The 19,708-nt window shown below is 41.5% G+C and overlaps 1 protein-coding gene across 2 annotated transcripts in view; it reads left to right on the top strand.

Moving 5' to 3' along the window:
- Window positions 1-18,514, top strand: part of LOC144685739 (C-terminal-binding protein 1-like) — an 83,268-nt gene extending 64,754 nt beyond the window's left edge. For both annotated transcript variants that reach the window (XM_078550567.1, XM_078550568.1), the window contains 5 exons: window positions 548-762; window positions 2,054-2,184; window positions 7,548-7,675; window positions 8,776-8,893; window positions 17,990-18,514. In XM_078550567.1, the coding sequence (XP_078406693.1) occupies window positions 548-762; window positions 2,054-2,184; window positions 7,548-7,675; window positions 8,776-8,893; window positions 17,990-18,173 (776 nt within the window). In that variant the 3' untranslated portion in view covers window positions 18,174-18,514. The remainder of the gene's footprint in view (window positions 1-547; window positions 763-2,053; window positions 2,185-7,547; window positions 7,676-8,775; window positions 8,894-17,989) is intronic.
- The last annotated feature ends 1,194 nt before the right edge of the window (window positions 18,515-19,708 follow it).

The raw sequence follows: 19,708 nt of genomic DNA, 5'->3' as shown, positions 1-19,708 counted from the left end.
TTTAAAATGGAACAATGAGATAAGATTACCCATTCCACACTTCCCATCCCATTGAATAGCTTGAGCTTGCAAAGTGCTTAAGTGGAAAGGCAATGATTTAATGGAATATGTAAAATCAGCATAAGACAATAGGCATAATGGGAGAAATAAAAGATACATGTGAGACACAAAGTATTTGAATATAGAGGTGCAGGAAAGGCAGACAGAAACAGAAATGTGAGAAACTGGCTAAGTAGAGCAGGTTCCAGCAGCTCGGAGCCTGGTAGGAGAAAATGATTATTAGGCAGAAGGATGCAGACCAGATTGCCAGCACAGTGTTCTGTCCTGTCCTTGGTTGCGTATTCGGTCTCCTGCGGTTACTGGATGATGATCAGGAGTGGGAACAGTGCCCAAACCTACCCCAACTTCTGCCCAAGCTGAGCTCAGCTAACTCTACACAGACCTGATATTGATGCTGGGACTGCCTGCTCTGCGTATTTTCCCAACTTAACCATCAAGGAGAGTGGTAATTATTTCTGATGTCTCATGTGACCCTTTTCTGTTGCAGGCCGTGTTGGTCAGGCAGTGGCTTTGCGGGCAAAAACGTTTGGATTTAATGTCATTTTCTATGATCCATACCTGCCAGACGGAGTGGAAAAATCACTTGGTCTCCAGAGAATAAGCACCTTACAGGACCTGTTGGTTCACAGTGACTGTGTGACCCTGCACTGCAGCCTGAATGAGCACAATCACCACCTCATCAATGACTTCACCATCAAACAGGTAGAGAGAGGACAGGGTCTTGTGTGCTACTGTGTCAGTATGTCACTCAAAAAAAAAACAATTTATCATGTGAACCCCTTGGAGACACTTGTACTATTTAAATGCGAGTGTGCTATTCCTACATCCTCCAAGCCTTTTTTTAAACACACAATCCCCACATTTCTGTCAATCAATTAGAATAAACAGTAGGTGGTGTAGCTTCAGGGAAGGCTTTTAAATTAATTTTCGGGATGTGGACGTCACTGTCAAGGCTGGCATTTATTGGCCACCACTAAAGTCCTTTCTTAAACTGCTGAAAGAACATTTTAATTATTTTTTGTAGCAGTTTGGTACAACTGGCTCGCTAGGCCTCTTCAGACTGCAGTTAAGAATCGACTATGTTGGTGTGTGACTAGAACCAGACCAGGTAAGAACGGCAGGTTTCCTTCCCTAATGGACGTTAGTGAACCAATTAGGATTTTACAGCAATCCAACAGCTTTGTGATTACTTTTTGATTTTATTTCCAGATTTTTTTTGAACTAAATTCAAATACTTGAACTGCCATAGTTTTCTGAATTACTGCAGCAATGTAACCACTGTACCTGTACTAAGCTGAGACTTCTACCCACAGTGCAATAGTTTGATGTTCTCCCATGGTTCAGTTGCCAGTTGAGCCATACAGAGCGTGAAGATCCCAGGTTTCATCCTCTATCTGTACTGAGTTAACTAATCTCATGTGGTACAAGGTGACCATTTGTAAGAGTTGGCTGCACATAGTCTTCATGCCCATAATGCATCATTGACCACTAATGCCACATCCATCATGATTACCTGTTAAGACTGAGTCATAACTATTTTTTGTAATTTAATAGATTGTTGCAATCAGCTAATTGAATACTTAATGAGTTGCCAAGCCCCAAATTGAAATTGGATAGTTTGCAAAATCAGCTATTTAGATGACGTGGAAATCGTACTCTCTTGTTTGCAGTTAATTCTTTATAAGCACAGTATCAACTTTGAGTGGCATTAATTCTGATTGGACCACTCCTACTGACACTAGCTGTCAGTTCAGATGGTAACTGTTTTGGTGTCAGTGAATGCATAAGAACTTTTACAGAAGTTGATTGTATCATCTGGTTTATTGGGCAGCAATCTGTGCATCAGAAAATATTGCCTCCATTGTATATTCCAGGACATTGTTGTGTTATTTAAATTTGTTAAATTAGTTCATGGAACTATTTTACATCTTATCTATCAATGTTGCCCTGTTGTTTTTGTTGGTAATATGCAATTGATGAATGCAATCCACAGATGCGTCAGGGGGCGTTCCTGGTGAATACAGCACGAGGGGGGCTGGTGGATGAGAAAGCACTGAGCCAGGCGCTGAAGGACGGACGGATACGAGGGGCAGCTTTAGATGTTCACGAATCAGAACCTTTCAGGTGAGGTACAGCATATGGATGACTTTCTAAAAGGAAGGCGAGGTGGGTTGGTACGCATGTTTAGGTTTCCTTTAATTTTATTTTGTCTGTGGAGGCTGTGTGTAGCTTGAGCGGATAGTAAGGAGAGGAACAAGATTTTTCTCCCAGAATGTGTTCCTCTACTTCAGCGCCTGCTTCAATCCACCACCTGCTGACGCCCCCCCCCACTTCCTTTGTCAAAGCCTGAGAGTAGTTGAGCCAGACAGACTGGGCAGACCCCAGGACTCAGTTCCCATGTGTACTGAGTTAATTAACCTCAGCTGGAGCAGCACTCACACTTGGCATTGGAACTCCAGAGTTACGAAGAAGATGGAAAAGTGACTGATCATGGGCACTATTCAGGAATCCCTGCTGCATTTGCATATGTAAATTTTGCTACGAACAGGTTCAAGTTCTTTTAATGCCCTGCATCAAGTAGCCTGATGGCACTCACTGCCCAAGCTTACCCAAGTAATAACCACTTGAGATACTGGAGGAATACGCCAACAGAGAGACTGCACCATCAGGAAAGATGGGGAGGGAAATGTGCTAAGGTCACATGTGGCTGCAAAGTACCAGACTTATCCCTCAAAAAGAAACTATAATCCAGTTAAGGAGCTCCTCTGAAGTGAGACAGTTTAAAGAGTACATCCAAAGCACTGTGCAGATGCTGTACCAGTCAGCAGAAAGTAGGATGGCGTGTAATGGTGTAACACAGCAGCCTGCAAGAATAATGATGTGTTGTAGTATGTACCCAAAGGTATTAATCTCTGGATTGCTCCTGATGCCACATACTAGTGAGCATTGAAATATGAGGATAGAACAGATGAATGCATGACTGGAGAGATGGTGCAGGAGGGAGGGCTATAGATTCTTGGGATGCTGTTATCAGTTCTAGTGGAGGTGGGACCTGATGGGCTGCACCTCAACAGGGCCGGGACCAATGTCCTTGGGGGTGTGTTGCCAGCACTTTTGGGGAGGATTTTAAACTAACTTGGCAGGGGGGATGGGAACCAGGTGATAACATTAAAAAGGAGAAACAAGATTCCCAAAAGGAGAGAGCAGACAGCTAGCACTAGAGTAAGAAATAGTAAAGCATTAGGTGGGGTCAGTGTAAGAGGGAATGCAGAAAGGTCTAAATTATGTTGCTATGCCTATATGTAAATGCACAAGAGTATGGTAAATAAAATTGATGAGCTGAGGGTGCAGGCAGACACCAGGGAATATGATTTTGCTGCAATGAAACAGACCTGCCTCCAAAAGGCCACGACTGGATGCTAAATATTTCTACATATGGTATGCTCAGGAAAGATAGGGAAGGAAAGAAAGGAGGAGGGGTGGCAATATTGAAGGGGAATATTACAGTGATGGAGAGAGAGGGTGCCCTAGAGGTGTCAAGAACAGAACCTATTTGGTTAGAGCTAAGAAACAATAGCGGTACCATTACACTATTGGATGTATCCTAAAGATCACCAACTGATAGGAAAGATACAGAGGAATAAATTTGCAAGGAAATCAGAGGTACAAGAAGTATAGAGTAGTTATAAAGGAGGACTTTAAAGTCTAATATAGACTTGGATACTAATATGAAGGGCAGAGAGGGGGAAGAGTTTCCAAAGTGTATACAGAAGAATTTTCTAGTTTAGTGTTTCCCGCCTGAAGAGGAAGGAGGATGGACCTGCTTCTGTGGAGCGTGGTGGGTCAAGTGGATCAAATGTCAGTAGGGGAAACATATAGGGGGCAATGATGGCATAACTTTTAGACTTCTTATGAAAAAGGATAATGAGCAATCCAGGCTAGAAATGATTAGTTGGGGGAGGGCCAGGTCAGTAGGTTGAGAATTGATCTGACCAAGGGAAATTGGAGTCAACGATTGACAGCAAAACTGTAACAGAACATTGGGCTGCCTTTAAATAGGAGATATTTGGGCTACAATGGAGGCACATTCCCACAACAGGGGAAAGGTAGGATGAACAAAGCCGTGGTTCCCTGACTGACAAAAGCACTGGAGAGGAAGACGAAGCAGAAAAATGATATATGTGACAGATAGCAAGTTGATAATGCAAATGAGAACCAAGGTGAATGTAGAAAGTTTAGAGGGAAAGTGAAAAAACTAATAAGAGAAGCAAATAATGTGAGAGGAGACTAGCTGCTAACATAAAAGGGAATCCAAAAGTTCTATAGGCATTCTGTGGGTGAGGTGAGAGTGACTGCCCTTGACATCAAGGCAGCATTTGACAGAGTGGCATCAAGGAACCCTAGCTAAACTGAACACAGTGGGAATTCAGGGGAAAACTCTCTGCTGGTTGGAGATAAACCTAGCACAAAGATGGTTTTGGTTGTTAGAGGTCAATCATCTCAATCCCTGACTCGCTGCAGGAGTTCCTCAGGATAGTGTCCTAGGCTGTCTTCAGCTGTTTCACTAATTACCTTCCCTCCATCATAAGGTCAGAAATGGGGATGTACCCTGGTGATTGCACAACATTCAGCATCATTTGCGACTCCTCAAATACTGAAGCAGTCCATGTCCAAAAGCAGCAAGACCTGGACAACATTCAGGCTTGGGCTGATAAGTGGCAAGTAACATTCGTTGCACACAGATGCCAGGCAATGACTATCTCCAACAAGAGAGAATCTAACCATCATCCCTGGAAATTCAGTGGCATTGCCATCACTGAATCCACCACTATCAACTTCCTGGGAGTTACCATTGACCAGAAACTGAACTGGATAAGCCATTTAAATACTGTGGCTACAGGAACAGGATGATAATTCTGCGCTAGGTAACTCTCCACCTGACTCCCAAAACCTGTCCACCATCTACAAGGTAAAAGTCAAGACTCTGCACTTGCCTGGATGAGTGCAGCATCAACATCACTCAAGAAGCTTGACACCATCCAGGAAAAGCAACCTGCTTGATTGGCATCCCTTCCACCACCTTAAACATTCACTTCCTCCACCAGCAATGCACAGTGACAGCAGTGTGTACCATCTACAAGTTGTTCTGCAGCAGCTCACAAAAGCTCCTTAGCACCTTCCAAACCAGCAACCTTTACAACCTATAAAGGCAAGAGTAGCAAACGCATGGGAACAATACCACCTGCAAATTCCTCTCCAAGTGACACACCATCCTGACTTGGAACAATATCCCCATCCCTTCACTGTCTCTGGGTCAAAATCCTGGAACTCCCTTCCTAACACCACATGGACTGCAGTGGTTCAAGAAGGCGGCTCACCACCACCACCACCACCTCGGGGGGTAATTTGGGATGGGCAATAAATGCTGGCCTAGACAGCAACGCTGTCTAAGTAAAAGGAGTTGGAACTGATTAGAGACAAAAAGGGGGAGGCGGATGGCATAGCTGAGGTCTTAAATGAGTACCTTGCATCTATCTTTACCAAGGAAGAAGTTGTTGCCAAAGACATAGGGAAAGAGGAGATAATTGAGATGCTGGATGTGCTAAAAATTGACAGATGGGCTAGCTGTATTTAAAAGTTAAAAAGTTGCTAGCACTGGATGAGATTCATTTGAGGAAACTGAGGGAAGTAAAGGTGGAAGTTGTAGAAGCACCAGAAATAATCTTGTAATCCTCCTTGAGTACAGAGGTGGTGCCAGAGGTCTGGAGAAGTGCACATCTTACACTCATGTTCAAAATCAGGTTTAAGGATAAACCCAGCAACCATAGGCCAGTCAGTTGAACCTCAGTGGTGAGAAAGCTTTTATAAACAATTATCCAGAACAAAATTAACAGCCACTTGGACAAATGTGCATTAATTATAGGAAGCCAGCATGGATATGTTAAAAGCAAATTATGTTTAACAAACTTGCTTTGAGTTTTTTGATGAGTTATAGGTTGATGAGGGTAGTGTGGTTGATGTGTACGTAAACTTCCAAAAGGCATTTGATAAGTGCCACATATTGGGTTTATCAGTACAGTCAAAGCCTATGGAATAAAAGGGAAAGTGGCAGCATGGGTGCCGAGTTTGGCTGAGTGACAGGGAATGGTAGGTTTTTCAGCCTGGAGGAAGTGGGGTTCCCAGGATTGACACTAGGACCCCTGTTTTTCTTGGCCTAGACTTGGGTGTACAGGATACAATTTTGAAATTTGCAGCTGATACCAAACTTGGAAGTATTGTGAACTGCAAGGCAAGTAGTGATAGACTTCAAAAGGACATAGACAAGTTGGTGAAATAGGTGGACATGTGGCAGATGAAATTTATTGCAGAGAAGTGTGAAGTGATATATTTTGAAAGAACAAGGAGAGGCAATATTAAATAAAGAGTACAATGTTTAAGGAGATGCAGGAGCAGATGGACCTGGGTGTATAACCATTGAAGGTGGCAGGGCAGGTTGAGAAACTGGTTGATAAGACATATGGGATCCTGTGCTTTTTAAATAGAGAAATGGAGCTCAAAAGCAGGAAGTTATGTTGAACATGTATAAAACAATGATTCAGCCTGAACTGGAGCTTTGTGTTCAATTCTTAGCATTGCATTTTAGGAAGGATGTGAATGTAATAGGTGCAGGGAAGATTTATGAGAATGGTCCCAGGGATGAGGATAGATTGGAGAAGTTGGGATTCTCCTTAGAGAAGAGAAAGATGAGAAGAAATTTGATCGAGTGGTCTGGACAGAGTAGATGGGGAGAAATTGTTTCCATTGGCAGAATGGTCAAGAACCAGAGGACTCTGATTTGAGGGAATGGTCAAAGGCGATATCAGGAAAATCTTTCTTAAAGCAGTAATTGGTTAGGATCTGCAATGCTCTGCCTGAGAGGCAGATTCAAACATGGCTTTCCAAATGGAATTGGATAATTATCTGGAGAGAAAATTTGCAAGGCTATGGAGAAAGAGTGAGGAGTGGGATTGATGAGTTCTTGCAGGGAATCGACATGGACACGAACGGCTGAATGGCTTCCTTCAGTGCTTGTAACCATTCTATGATTCTAATAGTGGGAGAAGAAAATTTGGAGTTTTGAACTTGGGTGCAGTTTTAAACACTTGTCAGGACCAGAAATTTAAATTTTGAAATTTAGGATAAACGTTAACCACAGTGACAGGTCATTCATTGTAAGAGCAAGACTTGATGTGTACCCTCCAGCTCTAAAGCTGCGGGCATATCTGTAGTGTGAAATTATGACGTATCGCTGAAACTGAAGGTGAAAATTTAGGAAATACAAAGCAGATCTGTTCATAGCTGGAAAAAGAAAAAAAATGACACATTGCTATCTGTACCTCCAAAATGTTACCTGCCTTTTTTCAACTTTTCTGTATGTTTGTTTCAGAACTTTTAAAATCAAATTCTCAGAATTTAAAAAAATGTATTTTATTCTTCTCGTCTTCCAGCTTTAGTCAGGGACCTCTGAAGGATGCACCAAACCTTATCTGCACCCCGCACACGGCATGGTACAGTGAGCAGGCTTCTATTGAAGTGCGGGAGGAGGCGGCTCGAGAGATTCGTAGAGCTATCACAGGTACTGTATTACTGCATCTTGTGCAAGGGAATTGATTCCTTCAGGAGGGGTAAAGAAAGATGCTTTGTAAATTATCAATGTATGAGCAATGTTACGAAACTCTGGTACAATCGATTAAGCATAATCACTTGTGTTGAGCTATTGGCATTCTGCTTTTAACTAAGTATTTATCATGCCACAAGAGGGCAGTAGTGTGCTTTTGCGGCTCAGCTTGCAAAGTGTACTTGGGGCCATCATGTGGTAGAAAAGAATGCCACATAAGTTTGGTCGAAAGTCTGCTCCTGCAGCATTAAAGGGCCTCTGACTGTCTGTTTATCTATCTGTCTCCTCGCCTTGCAATCTTTCTTGTCAGTTGACCATTTTGAAACATCCGTAGCAGGTGTCTCACATTGTCATGTTTTATTAGAGAATTTCAAATCAAAACTGCTGCATTTAGTAGTTAATAGAATTACATGAAATTCTTCTGTCTAGTGTTTTGGTAAAGGTGTAAAACTGCAGATCAGGGAACTTTATCTAAGTACAGAAGTTACCAACGTCACAGGATGTGATTTCAATCCATAAATCTGTATATGTATGAAGTATACCACAGAGCTTTACATGACCTATGTGCAATTCAATAATCCTGTAACTTTCAGTGTTCACACATGCAAGGCTACAGTTTAGTTATTACAACAATATTGTATGCTGCAATGTATTTTTCTGATCTTTCACCCAGAATTACACATTTAGTCCGAATAAAAATGAATGTTATAGAATGGAAAACAAGAATATTATGAGTAAGGAAAGGTTAACTAGGGGATTTTAAACTAGAAAGAGCTACACCAAGGCAGCCTGCACCCCACAGGCTTGTCCTAGATAAGAACTGAGAGGGAGTGGGAGACCAGACCACTGCCACTTTTCTAATCACTTTCAGAGAGATGTACAGGAGTGATCTTGGGTGACTTTCTCTCAAGAGTGCTGAGGGGCGAGAGTATATGGAGGTGAGCCAGCCTCAGACTACTGGCTGACGGCTTTACCGTCCCTCGCAAGTTAGTTCTTGTCTTTGCCCGGATTTTGACTTGACCATTGTAGCATTTGTTATATTCTTTGTTTCTCTACAGGCCGCATTCCGGATACCTTAAAAAACTGTGTGAATAAAGAGTATTTAGCAGCAGCTGCTCAATGGACTGGCATCGATCCTGTTGCTGTACATCCTGAACTGAACGGAGCTGCTTACAGGTAGGATAGGGACCTCATTGTGGATTCTTAATGAGACAATTGGCTGCAAGTATTCACTACTCTGAAGCATGGGTAGAGCTTGCACTATAGATGCTGTCTGCACATGAGTGAACAGGAATCACATTGTGCAGGCATGTGGTGCATTTAATGTCGAAAAGCATTGCTGATGCCTTTCCCAGAGCCAGTGTCAGAGAAACATGAATGCCAAGCCATAGAACAAGATATTGCGAAGAGGTGGCTGAAAGCTTTGCCAAAAAGAGGTTTACAGAGTAATATATAGTGTATCTTCATAGTGTATTCTCCATTTGTCTTTCACATTTTATGTAATTGCAGATCAGGTTCCATAACTGCGGTTCTGCATCTTGGGTACAATGAATCTGGATCTGTGTATATCACAGGGTGATCGTGTTAATTATTGTGAAAACTGATATAAAGCCTGTTGCGCATGAACCTCTGTGTTCAGGGTTTCCTTACAACCTTGTTTCATTGACAACATTAAAGATTTATTTCTGCATTAATTTGTACCCTACACCACAGACTGATCTGTACCTAACTCTATATATCTGCCTTTGTTCCATATCCCTTAATACCTTTGAATAACAATCTTATATTTTAAAATTAACAATTGATCAATTGCTGTTTGTGGAAGATAGTTCTAAACTTCTGCCACCCTTTATGTAGTAGTACTTCCTAATTGCTCCTGCAAGATCTGGCTGTAATTGTTACTGTGCCCCCAGTCTGGATTCCCCAACCAGAGGAAATGGTTTTGCTCTGACTACCTTATCTGTTCCTCTTAATGTCTTGAAAACTTTGATCAAATCACTCCTTAATCTTCTGAATTCCATGGAATTACCTAATTTGTGTAATCTCTCCTTGTAATTTAGCCCTTAGAGTCCAGGTATCATTCTGGTAAACCTACAATGCACTCTCTCCAAGGCCAATATATCCTTCCTAAAGTGCTGTGCCTGAAACTGCTCTTTGTACTCCAGGTGAGGCCTACCTATGGTTTTGTATAGCTGAAGCATGACTTCTACCTCCTTGTATTCTAGTCCTTTAGATATAAAGATCATAACCCCTGTCCATTACTTTAGTCACCTTTTTAAAACATTGTGAGGTTTGTCGGGCATACCCTTTAGAAATCCATGCTGGGGCTGTCTGAACTGCTGAAAATGCTGGTGTTCAGTCACCCTATCCTTAATTAAAGATTCTAATAATCCCTCGACAGATGTTAGGCTAACTGGTCTCATACCCTGGCTTCTCTATCACACCTTTCTTAAATAGTGAGTGACCATTTCCAATTTTCTAAGCTACAGGAATGGCTCCTGAACCAAGAGAACTTTGGAAATTATAGTTAGGGCATCTGCAATGGCCTCACCTTCCTTTAAAACCCCGGAATGGAAAGCATCTGCTCCTGGGGTTTATCACTCCTAAGTGCCATCATACATTACTGTCATTTTGCTTATTAGCTTTGAGCCCCTATCTCTAATTCAATTAAACATGAACAGTTAGCTTATCTGTTTGTTTTATCCTTTTTTTGTTAGGAAATAGAGATAGTTTAAGTAAGTTATACATGTATTTGGGTGTGTTAGGGATAAGATGTATCTTTAATTTTATTTTTTTCTGACTGTGGGTTAAAAGGTGAAACCTGGGATCTAGTTTCATTTGAGTGGAGACAGCAAGTCTAAGGCTTTGTTTGTGTGCCTGCCTTGCATTAAGGTTTTTACGACTCTTGAAGGGAAATTAAAACAAACAGAAAAGTGGGGGGAAAAAACTGCCCCGTTGCCTAGCTACAGGGATCAGGAGAGAGATGGCCCCACAGAGAAGGGTAGCTTCAGTTCAGTAAAAAGCAGTTTGAGTTCAGTTGGAAGCAGTTACCAGCAGAAACGGCCTAGCAGAGGGACAGGTAGCAAGTCCCAAACTGAAGTTGAAGCCCAGCTGCCAGGGGAAGCTGGACAGGAGAGGGAACTGCAGAGGAGGCAGGTTTCCCCAAAGAACCTAAAGAATAAGGTCCTCAAGTCCAGGGGAGTGAAACAGGATAGGTGCCAAGAGAACAGTCTAGTCAAAGGGCAGGAATTCTGGAAAAGGTCCTGTTCTGTGGAAGTGAAAGGAGAAGCCGGAAGTTCCAAAGACACAGCTGAAGGTCTGTAACTCTTTATCATGGGCATGTGAAGCAGAGGTGTTCAGTTGACATGGCTGAGCATTTGAGAGAGTGCGTGGAAGGAAGCTTGAATGCATGTGGGGACCTAAGGGAGAGAAACGTCAGAAATTTCGAAACCCTGGAGGTGGACCCTTTTGGAAGGCATTTGAGAGAAATCGTTGTTTTTGGAGAGGATTCCAAAGCGAGTTCGTGGAGATTGGAAACCCTTGTGTGAAAGACTGAGTTCAGTGAGACCGTTTGGCTCACGGTGTGGCAAGCGTCGAGGCAAGTTGAGGAGAGACCCATAGCATCTGTTTGGAGTGGCATCTATCACTTGGTTTCAGAGTGTGGTTAGTCTGACCACAGGTCGCCTAATGGTTTGTATGGACCGTGTACTTACTGTGAACACTAGAGTATAAGATAGCTTTTGTAACTTGTAACCTGCATACCTTTGTGAAGGTATAGTTGAGTGAAGGAGTATTGTAATATAGTTAATCTTTTCTTGTTTAATAAATGTTTTATTCTTTTGTTAAAAGTTCATCAGCTGACTTCTGTGACTCTGTTCAGTAGCCAGTCTCCACGTATCTAAACAAAATATAGTTAGGATCTATCAAGCCGGATTCCACCCTGGGATTTAGCTTGTCCAGTAGTACTATCAGCTGGGATCATAACAAACTGAGGGCTCTTGCGGGATTTGAAACGTCGACAGCAGGTGATTGGATCTAGAATAATAATTAGTCTGGGATTATCGTTAAAAGGTGGGATCTCTTAAGGGATTGGAAATCTTTGAACATTGGTGGGATCTGTGAATCCTTTTAAAAAAAAAAAAGAGTACATCTCTGAAGTACTGGACATAGGAATTAGAGTTGCTGTGAGGTGTATTATATGGTTTGGAGTTCAAAATGGCTTTGGAGATTGCTCAGACTAGTTTTACAGACGGAAAATGTAACCCTGACTGGCTTACAAAAAGTAACCAAGACTAAACTAACGGAATTGGTGGATAAGCTAGAGTTAGAATTACCAGACATAGTTGAGATAATGGTGCAGCATTTGAAACTGGACGGAATACCAGAGAAACCACGTTCTCCAAGGGGTGAGTCAATTGAGTTAGCTAAGACCCATTTGCGAATGAAGCAACTTGAACATGGAAAAGAACTGAAAAAACTTGAATTGTAGGAAAAAGAAAAAGGAAAGGAAAGAGTACAGAAAAAGAGCATTTAGGATACTGGAACTTGAATTTTGTGCAAGGGAGAAGGATAAAGAAAGAGAGGCAAAGGAGAGAGAGTGAAGGAATGAGAAAGGGAATACAGGCTTCGAAGTCTGGATCTTAAAAAAGAGGCTTCTGAGGATGAAAAAACCTCCAAGCCAAAGCCCAGGGGGAGATGTTTAAGTTTGTGCAAGCTCTCCCAAAGTTTGAGGAAAGGGATGCAGAGGCATTCTTTATCTCGTTTGAAAAGGTGGCTAGGCAAATGAAATGGCCAAAAGAAATGTGGACATTGCTTTTACAGAGTAGGTTGGTGGGTAGAGCTCATGAGGTTTATGCATCAGTGTCAGAAGAGGTGATGGAAGAGGATTATGATGCAGTAAAAAATGCTATTCTGAGTTCTTACGAGTTTGTCCCTGAGGCATACAGGCAGAAATTTCAGAATGTAAGGAAACAGCCTGGGCAGACCTATATTGAGTTTGAGAGGGTAATGCAAAGTAATTTTGACCTTTGGATATGGGCTTTAAAGGTTGATGCAACATATGAGGCTTTTAGGGAAATAATTCCCTTGGAAGAATTTAAAGATTCATTTCCTCCTGTAGTTAGAACCCATGCTGAAGACCAGAGGGTTAAAATGGCTAGACAGACAGCGGAGATGGCTGAATATTATAAACTGGCCCATAAATCTAAACTCTTTTTCTGTCATCTCCATAAACCCAAAAAGAATAGAAGATAGGAAGGTGAAAGGAAGGCAAGTAGCCAGAGAAGAGAAGGGACTGTTGGGAAGTCCCAGGAAATTCCTCCTCAGGCCTTAAAGGAATATGCCGAGGGTGGCAGTGACATTCGAAAGCCTAAGTGTTTCCATTGTAACAAGTGGGACGTGTTCGGCAGATTGTTGGAGATTAAATGGTAGACCATTAGCAGTAGTAGGGATGCCTAAGGAATCCTCAAGAAAGATTGTATCAGAAAAGGAAATGGTTGTTAAAACTGTTGCAGCAGTACAGGTGAAACGTGTTCCCTCAGAACATACAGGAAAGGAGGATATGGCTCAGGATAGTTCAGAAAATTCTGTTTCGATTACTGGTGAAGGAGGTCAGGCTTTGAGGTTCTGGATGTTTTGTCTTGAAGGGAGAAAAGTTCCCTTACTCCAACAAAATAAGTAAACAGATTAAAATTTTGAGAGATACTGGGGTGGATCAATCATCGATGGCGGCTAATACAATTTGTGTTCCAGGTACTTTTTCCTTCATAAAATTATAATAAGAGGTATTAATGGAATTTATGAACCTGTTTCTTTGTGTAATGTCAGCTTACAAAGTCACTTTGTAAATGGAATTGTTGTGGTGGGAATTATTCCTAGATATCCTATTGAAGAGGTAGATTTTATTGTGGGTAATGATTTAGCTAGCAGAGACAGTAATGTGGCAATGACTGTATTGCAGCAGGTGGTGGTTGATCATGCTGACCTGAACAAACCTCAGAAAACTACTGTGGCCAAAAATGAGATGTTTATTGCCGATAAGCAATTGAAGGAAAACCTGATTAACGTAGAAAACCAACTTTCATGTATGAAAGAGGGGTTTGCTAATGAAAGAAGAGAATTGGTGAGAACAATTGAGAATCAGTCATAGAAAGTGAAACACTTGACTCAGAACTTGAAATGTCTAAATGATAAACTTGCAGAAGCAAATTTAACAAAGGTCAATCTTCAGTTAAAACTTGATGAACTTAAAGCATCAGCAGTCGCTATGAAATATCATGGAAAATGCCTGGAACAAAAAAAAGAATTGTTGGTAAATTAAAATAATTGGTTGAATGCAGATTTAAAAACCAAGACTAACAAACTGTTAGAACTTTGTCTGGAAAAGAGTAATGAGATTCTCTAACTTCAATGCAAACTGGAGAAAATTAAGGGGTAGATGTGAGATATGGAGTGTCGCAGTTCAAAAGTTGTTTTTGTGAATAAAAATTATTTTCTGGATTGTGGTCCAGTTGAGCAAAGAACTGATCCAAGTAATAATAATGCATCAACATTAGTAATGGACAGTACAAAAACAACTAAAGTGCCTGCAGAATTGGAAATTAAGAATTGTCAACAAAAAGCACAGAAATCGCAAAATGGTCTGGGAAAGCCAATGACCAGTGACACTGATTTAAAGTGCTTGCTGGTGCTAATGTACAAAATAAAGCAGTTGGAATCCAGGCAAATGGACAGTTTGTAAAAGACCATTCCAAAACCTGTAAAAGAGTGGAATGATATAGTTCATAGGTTATGTAAAATAGCTAAGGGTTTGAACGAACTATGACGCTCCAAAGGGAGAACATAATTGATGTTGCTCAAAGAGAAGTGGAAAAGACCCGTTCAAAATGGGATCTGGAGAAGCAACAAAATCATAAGTTCAAAGATCAAACCAAGCTGGAGTATGAAGCACTTTTGTATGAACATAAAAAGCATATCAATAACCTCTTTGAAATGGCAACAGGAGATTTTGACCAGAGAAGAAATGAGATGTTAACTCTCAAAAATGCCATTTCAACTTTGCTAAATTGAAATGAGAATTTACCACATTCAAGTTCGGAAAAGGAGCTTGAGGATGGAACAACGCCTGCAGCTAATGAAAAGGATAATTGGGCTGTGGACTTTAACTCAATAAAGAATGAATCATTTAAGAGTGGGAATAAAAGGAAAAAGAAACAAAGGTTGGGTTATGATAATGCAATAATGTACAAATTCTGCTAATTTTCTGGACTTTGTGCTGCTTAAATCTTTGTAATTGTACAATAATGTGTAATTGTGAAATGAGATGGAAAATTTATTTGTATGGTATGTAATCTATTGTTAGAGGTTTATGATAGGTTTGTGTGAAGCGATGTAAGGCCATTGTAATGAAACCTCACTGTTGTGAAGCATTCTTTCAAGGGGGAGGGTGTCAGGAAATAGAGTTTAAGTTATATGTGCATTTGGGTATGTTAGGAATAAGGTATATCTTTAAGTTTTCTTTCTTTATATGTGGGTTAAAAGGTGGAACCTAGGATCTAGTTTCATTTTTGAGTGGAGACAGCAAGTTTAGGGCTATATTTCTGTGCCTGCCTTGCAATAAGATTGTTACGACTCTTGAAGGGAAATTAAAACAAACGAAGAGTAGGATAAAAACAGTGCTGTTGCCTAGCAACGGCGGTCCAGAGAGAGAGGAGGCCCCACAGAGATAAAAGGGTAGTTTCAGTTCAGTAGAAAACAGTTTGAGTTCAGTTGGAAGCAGTTGCCTGTAGAAACAGCCTAGCAGAAGGAGAGACAGCAAGTCCCAAGCTGAAGCCAGTTGCCAGAGGAAGCTGGACATGTGAGGGAACTGCAGAGGAGGCAGGTTTCCCCAAAAAGAAAGCCCCCAAGTCCAGGGGAGTGGAACAGGAAATGTCCGAAGAGGACATTCTAGTCAAAGGACATGAATCTGGAAAAGGTCCTGTTCTGTGGAAGTGAAAGGAGAAGCCAGAAGTTCCAAAGACACAGCTGAAGGCCTGTAACTCTTTACCATGGGCATGTGAAGCAGTGGTGTTCTGTTGACACGGCTGAGCATTTGAGAGAGTGCGTGGAAGGAAGCTTGAATACATGTGGCGATCGAACGGAGAGGAACATTGGAAGGAAAGTTCGAAGCCCTGTAGGTGGACCCTTGTGGAAGGCATTTTGAGAGAAGTCGTTGGTTTGGGAGAGGATTCCAAAGCAAGTTCTTGGAGAGTGGAGATTTGAAACCCTCGTGTGAAAGATGGAGTTCAGTGAGACTGAACACTGTTGGTTGGCTCAGTGTAGCAAGCATCTGGGGGGTATTGAGGAGAGATCCATAGCATGTTTGGAGTGGCATCTGTCACTTGGTTCAGAGAGTAGTGTGTCTGACCACAGGTCGGCTAGTGGTTTACATGGACTGTGTACTTACTGTGAACACTAGAGTGTAAAATAGTTTTTGTAACTTGTGCTATCCTTACAAATCTGTATATATCTGTGAAGGTATAGTTGTGGGCGAAGGAGTATTGCAATATAGTTCATCCTTTCTGCTTTAATAAATGTTTTATTCTTTTGTTAAAAGTTCATCAACTGACTTCTGTGTGACTCTGCCACTCTCCACGTATCTAAACAAAAAATAAAAGTTAGGATTTATCAAGCCAGGGTTCTGCCCTGGGATTTGGCTTGTCCAATTTTAATATCAGCTGGGATCATAACACTTTGTTTAACCCTAAAACATGCACTGCATCTTTTTGTATACAGGAGGTCTTGAAGACATTCCATTTCTCTTCAGTGTTGCTATTAACCCTGCCTAGTAGAACCATCCAATGATTTTTAATCAAGCCATTTGACATCATTGCAAAATTCATACCAGATTTTAAAAAAGGCTAACTTAAATTTTCAGCAGTCTTAGCTTGGCTGATCAAGTTAAATTTAATACCGTGGTCACTTGTCCAGATGTTTCCCTACTTGGAGGTCTGATACTTTATCAGGGCGACTAAAAATTAAACCCAATGTCCAGTTACCCCTAGTTTCCTCACTAACATCTAACGAATTAATTGTTTATCATACTTACAAGTCTTCTAGCAGTCGACTAGATTGTTGTTGTGCCATTGAATGGCTGGGAGTTTAAAATTTCCTAATTCACAGACTTTTCCCAATTCAATTTGCCCCTGCAATTTGTGTCCAGTATGCCTCACCTTGGGAATATCTGATGGGAGTTTGGCTAAAGCTTCACACTTAACACTGGTCCTTTACCACACGTTCACAGCATTGTCTGGGTGTCATCCATGCAAAACAGGAATTAATGCATTCTCTCCAACAGGTGAGGAGAGGGTGTCTGATGCTGATAGTGGGCGCAGAAGCTGGAAGTGTGTTCTGTTTTGCAGAGCTCACATCCCTCATCTTGAGCAGAGAAATTCACTAAAATAGTTACTACCACATTAATTGTGCCTGCACAGGAGGGAGCAAGCAACCAACCAACCAGTGAACAGTCCACTGATTCTCTCTCCCTGAGGGAAGTACCAGGTGTCCACTGTGGGCACAAGGGCACCAACTCATTGCCTATTGCATGCGTTTCCAGCTCTGATTGCCCCCCAGTACTTTGACCAAGAAACCATTGTGCATGTGGAAATTTAGACAGTAGACATCAGAGTATTCAGTCATGAAGAGGAATTACTGCTGAATCTAATCCTGTTCTCAGCCGTCATCCTCACACCTTCCAGAAGCATTGAGGAATGGAAAGATTGGCTGATCGATTGATTAGTTAAGGGATACTGAGTTCAGTTACAGTACTACTGCCATTTTCTTATTTGAAATCGGCTAACTCAGCACAGATTGTTCAAGAGTAGGCCATTCAGCCCGTTGAACCTCCTCTGCCATTTTCATAATCATGTCTCCTCTTCCTAATCCCAGTTCTATTTTCTTCTCACCTTTCTGCACGTGTCTCAGTTCCCAGGCAAATATTGAATGTCCTTTTGAAAGTCAGCTGATTATGTATCTCATATAGTCTGTTCTACATACACTCAGCAGCGTGTGTGAATACATTTTCCTTGAACTAGCTTTCAAACTGGTTTGGTTCTAATTTTCAGATCGTCATTTTGAACCTGTGACCTTGCTGGTACGTTTTGCTTAGACCCAAACTGCAGTTATCCAACAAGCCATCCAAACTGGATCTTTTGCCTTTGAATAACACAGTTTTGTTGCTGAGCTCAGCTCCCCTGTACTTGGATGGCTCATTAATGGTTGTTTCGTTCATTGCAGATTTCCAAGTGGAGTGGTCGGGGTAACGGCAGCAGGCATCCCAGCTGCTGCAGTCGAAGGAATTGTAGCAGGTGCCATCCCCATGCAACATGGGATGCCTTCGGTAGCCCACCCTTCGCACACGCCATCCCCAAGCCAGACAGCCAAATCGGAACCTGACAGAGATATCCCAGCTGACCAATAGCAAGTCTCAAGAAAAGAAAAGAAATGGCATTCCTCACCTTTTGACCTTTAACCTTCCGCCAGGAAGTAGCCCTGAAGTTCACAGCAAAAAAAAACTGGGACTGCAAAGTGTAGTTTATGCAGTTAAACAGAAGCAAAGTGTGGAGTCTTACTGCATTTCCAATTGACGTCTGTAATTCTGTGACCTTGTATGAAAAGGAAAAAAAAAACCTTGTAGTACCTCAAGTCAGCCATGAATGTACTCCGTCTGTGTACAGTTTTGTAGAAGCCACAGATTTGTTTAGCTGTGAATATACTTTTTAAAAGAAAAAGTGAAAATATACAAGACTTCCTACTTTTGCATATGGAGATGTTTTGTCAGTGCACAAGATTCTCAGGCGAAAAAAATAACTTCATGATTTTATTGTCTTCGTTTACTTGGTGACTTGCACCAAGTCCCTTCAGAGTCTTTGTTAACAATGGCTGTAGAGGTTCACAGAGCCCCACTCGGGTAGCTGCAATTCTCCCAGTTACAGTGTCTGGTGGGAGATGCATCGTATCCAAGTTCAGAAACTATACCCTGCCTTTTGACCTCACACTCACAACCCCCCAGTCCAACCCCATGGAAATAAAAAACCTGTGTATAATGCCTCCGGTATGTTCATAGTTCAACCTGACTCATTCAGGTAAAGTTGACACCTACCTATCCTTTCTCCAATTGAAGAGAGATCCGTGGGGCAGTCTGGTTCTGATTCATTTTTGCCTTCCTGCCCATCAACAATTGCATCTTTCCTTCTGCCAACTTATTCACACCTGTTCCTTCCTCCTCCTCCTCCTCCTCCCCCCCCCCCCCTGCCCCCCGACAAATGCAATCACTATGAACTAGGAGTGGGTTTCATTAAATAAGCAGCACATGAGCTTTTATTTGGCTTGTTGCATGGAGCACTACAGTGTGTGGGGATTAGGTGACTCCTCTGGAAATGAGAGGTTGGCCTTTCTGCTTTACCTCTCAATTTAAAAAAAGCCGATGAATTTATTTAAACTTCATTTTTAAAGTCTGATTCTGTAAGCATTAAATCAGTCGGCACACTCTAACGTAGCAATAGAACTTGCATCAGGTGTACCTGAAGGGACTTGAAGCAAACGTATTATCTTTACACCATGAATTTTCACAAAATACCTTTTTAACGTTAAAGGAAAAAAGTCCAAGGTTATTTCTTTTTCTTCTGTTTAGAATGAGAATTTATGTCAGTTGTAATGTGAAGTAGAAACCAGATTAGGAATTCAACCTGAATCATTTTGTTGTGTTGTTACGGCCATTGATACTGTGAGTCCCAGCGTCCGATTGCTGAATACGTTTTTAATCTCTATCCCTCACACACGCCCTCTTGCTCCTTGATCATATTTTGTTAGAAATAATCATGTTTGTGGCTGTAATCATTGGTATGAAATATTTTAATAAAATCGACAAAAAGGCAAAACTCTGAGACACCCTTCCAGGCAGTTACTGTTTTGTTTTATAAAGCTAGCAGTAATTTTCATAATGATTTGGGAAAG

The sequence above is a fragment of the Cetorhinus maximus genome, chromosome 10 (assembly GCF_964194155.1).
Source record: "Cetorhinus maximus chromosome 10, sCetMax3.hap1.1, whole genome shotgun sequence".
NCBI classification, from domain to species: domain Eukaryota; kingdom Metazoa; phylum Chordata; class Chondrichthyes; order Lamniformes; family Cetorhinidae; genus Cetorhinus; species Cetorhinus maximus.
Note: the sequence above shows the minus strand (reverse complement) of the source record. Positions and strands in the feature narration are given on the sequence as shown.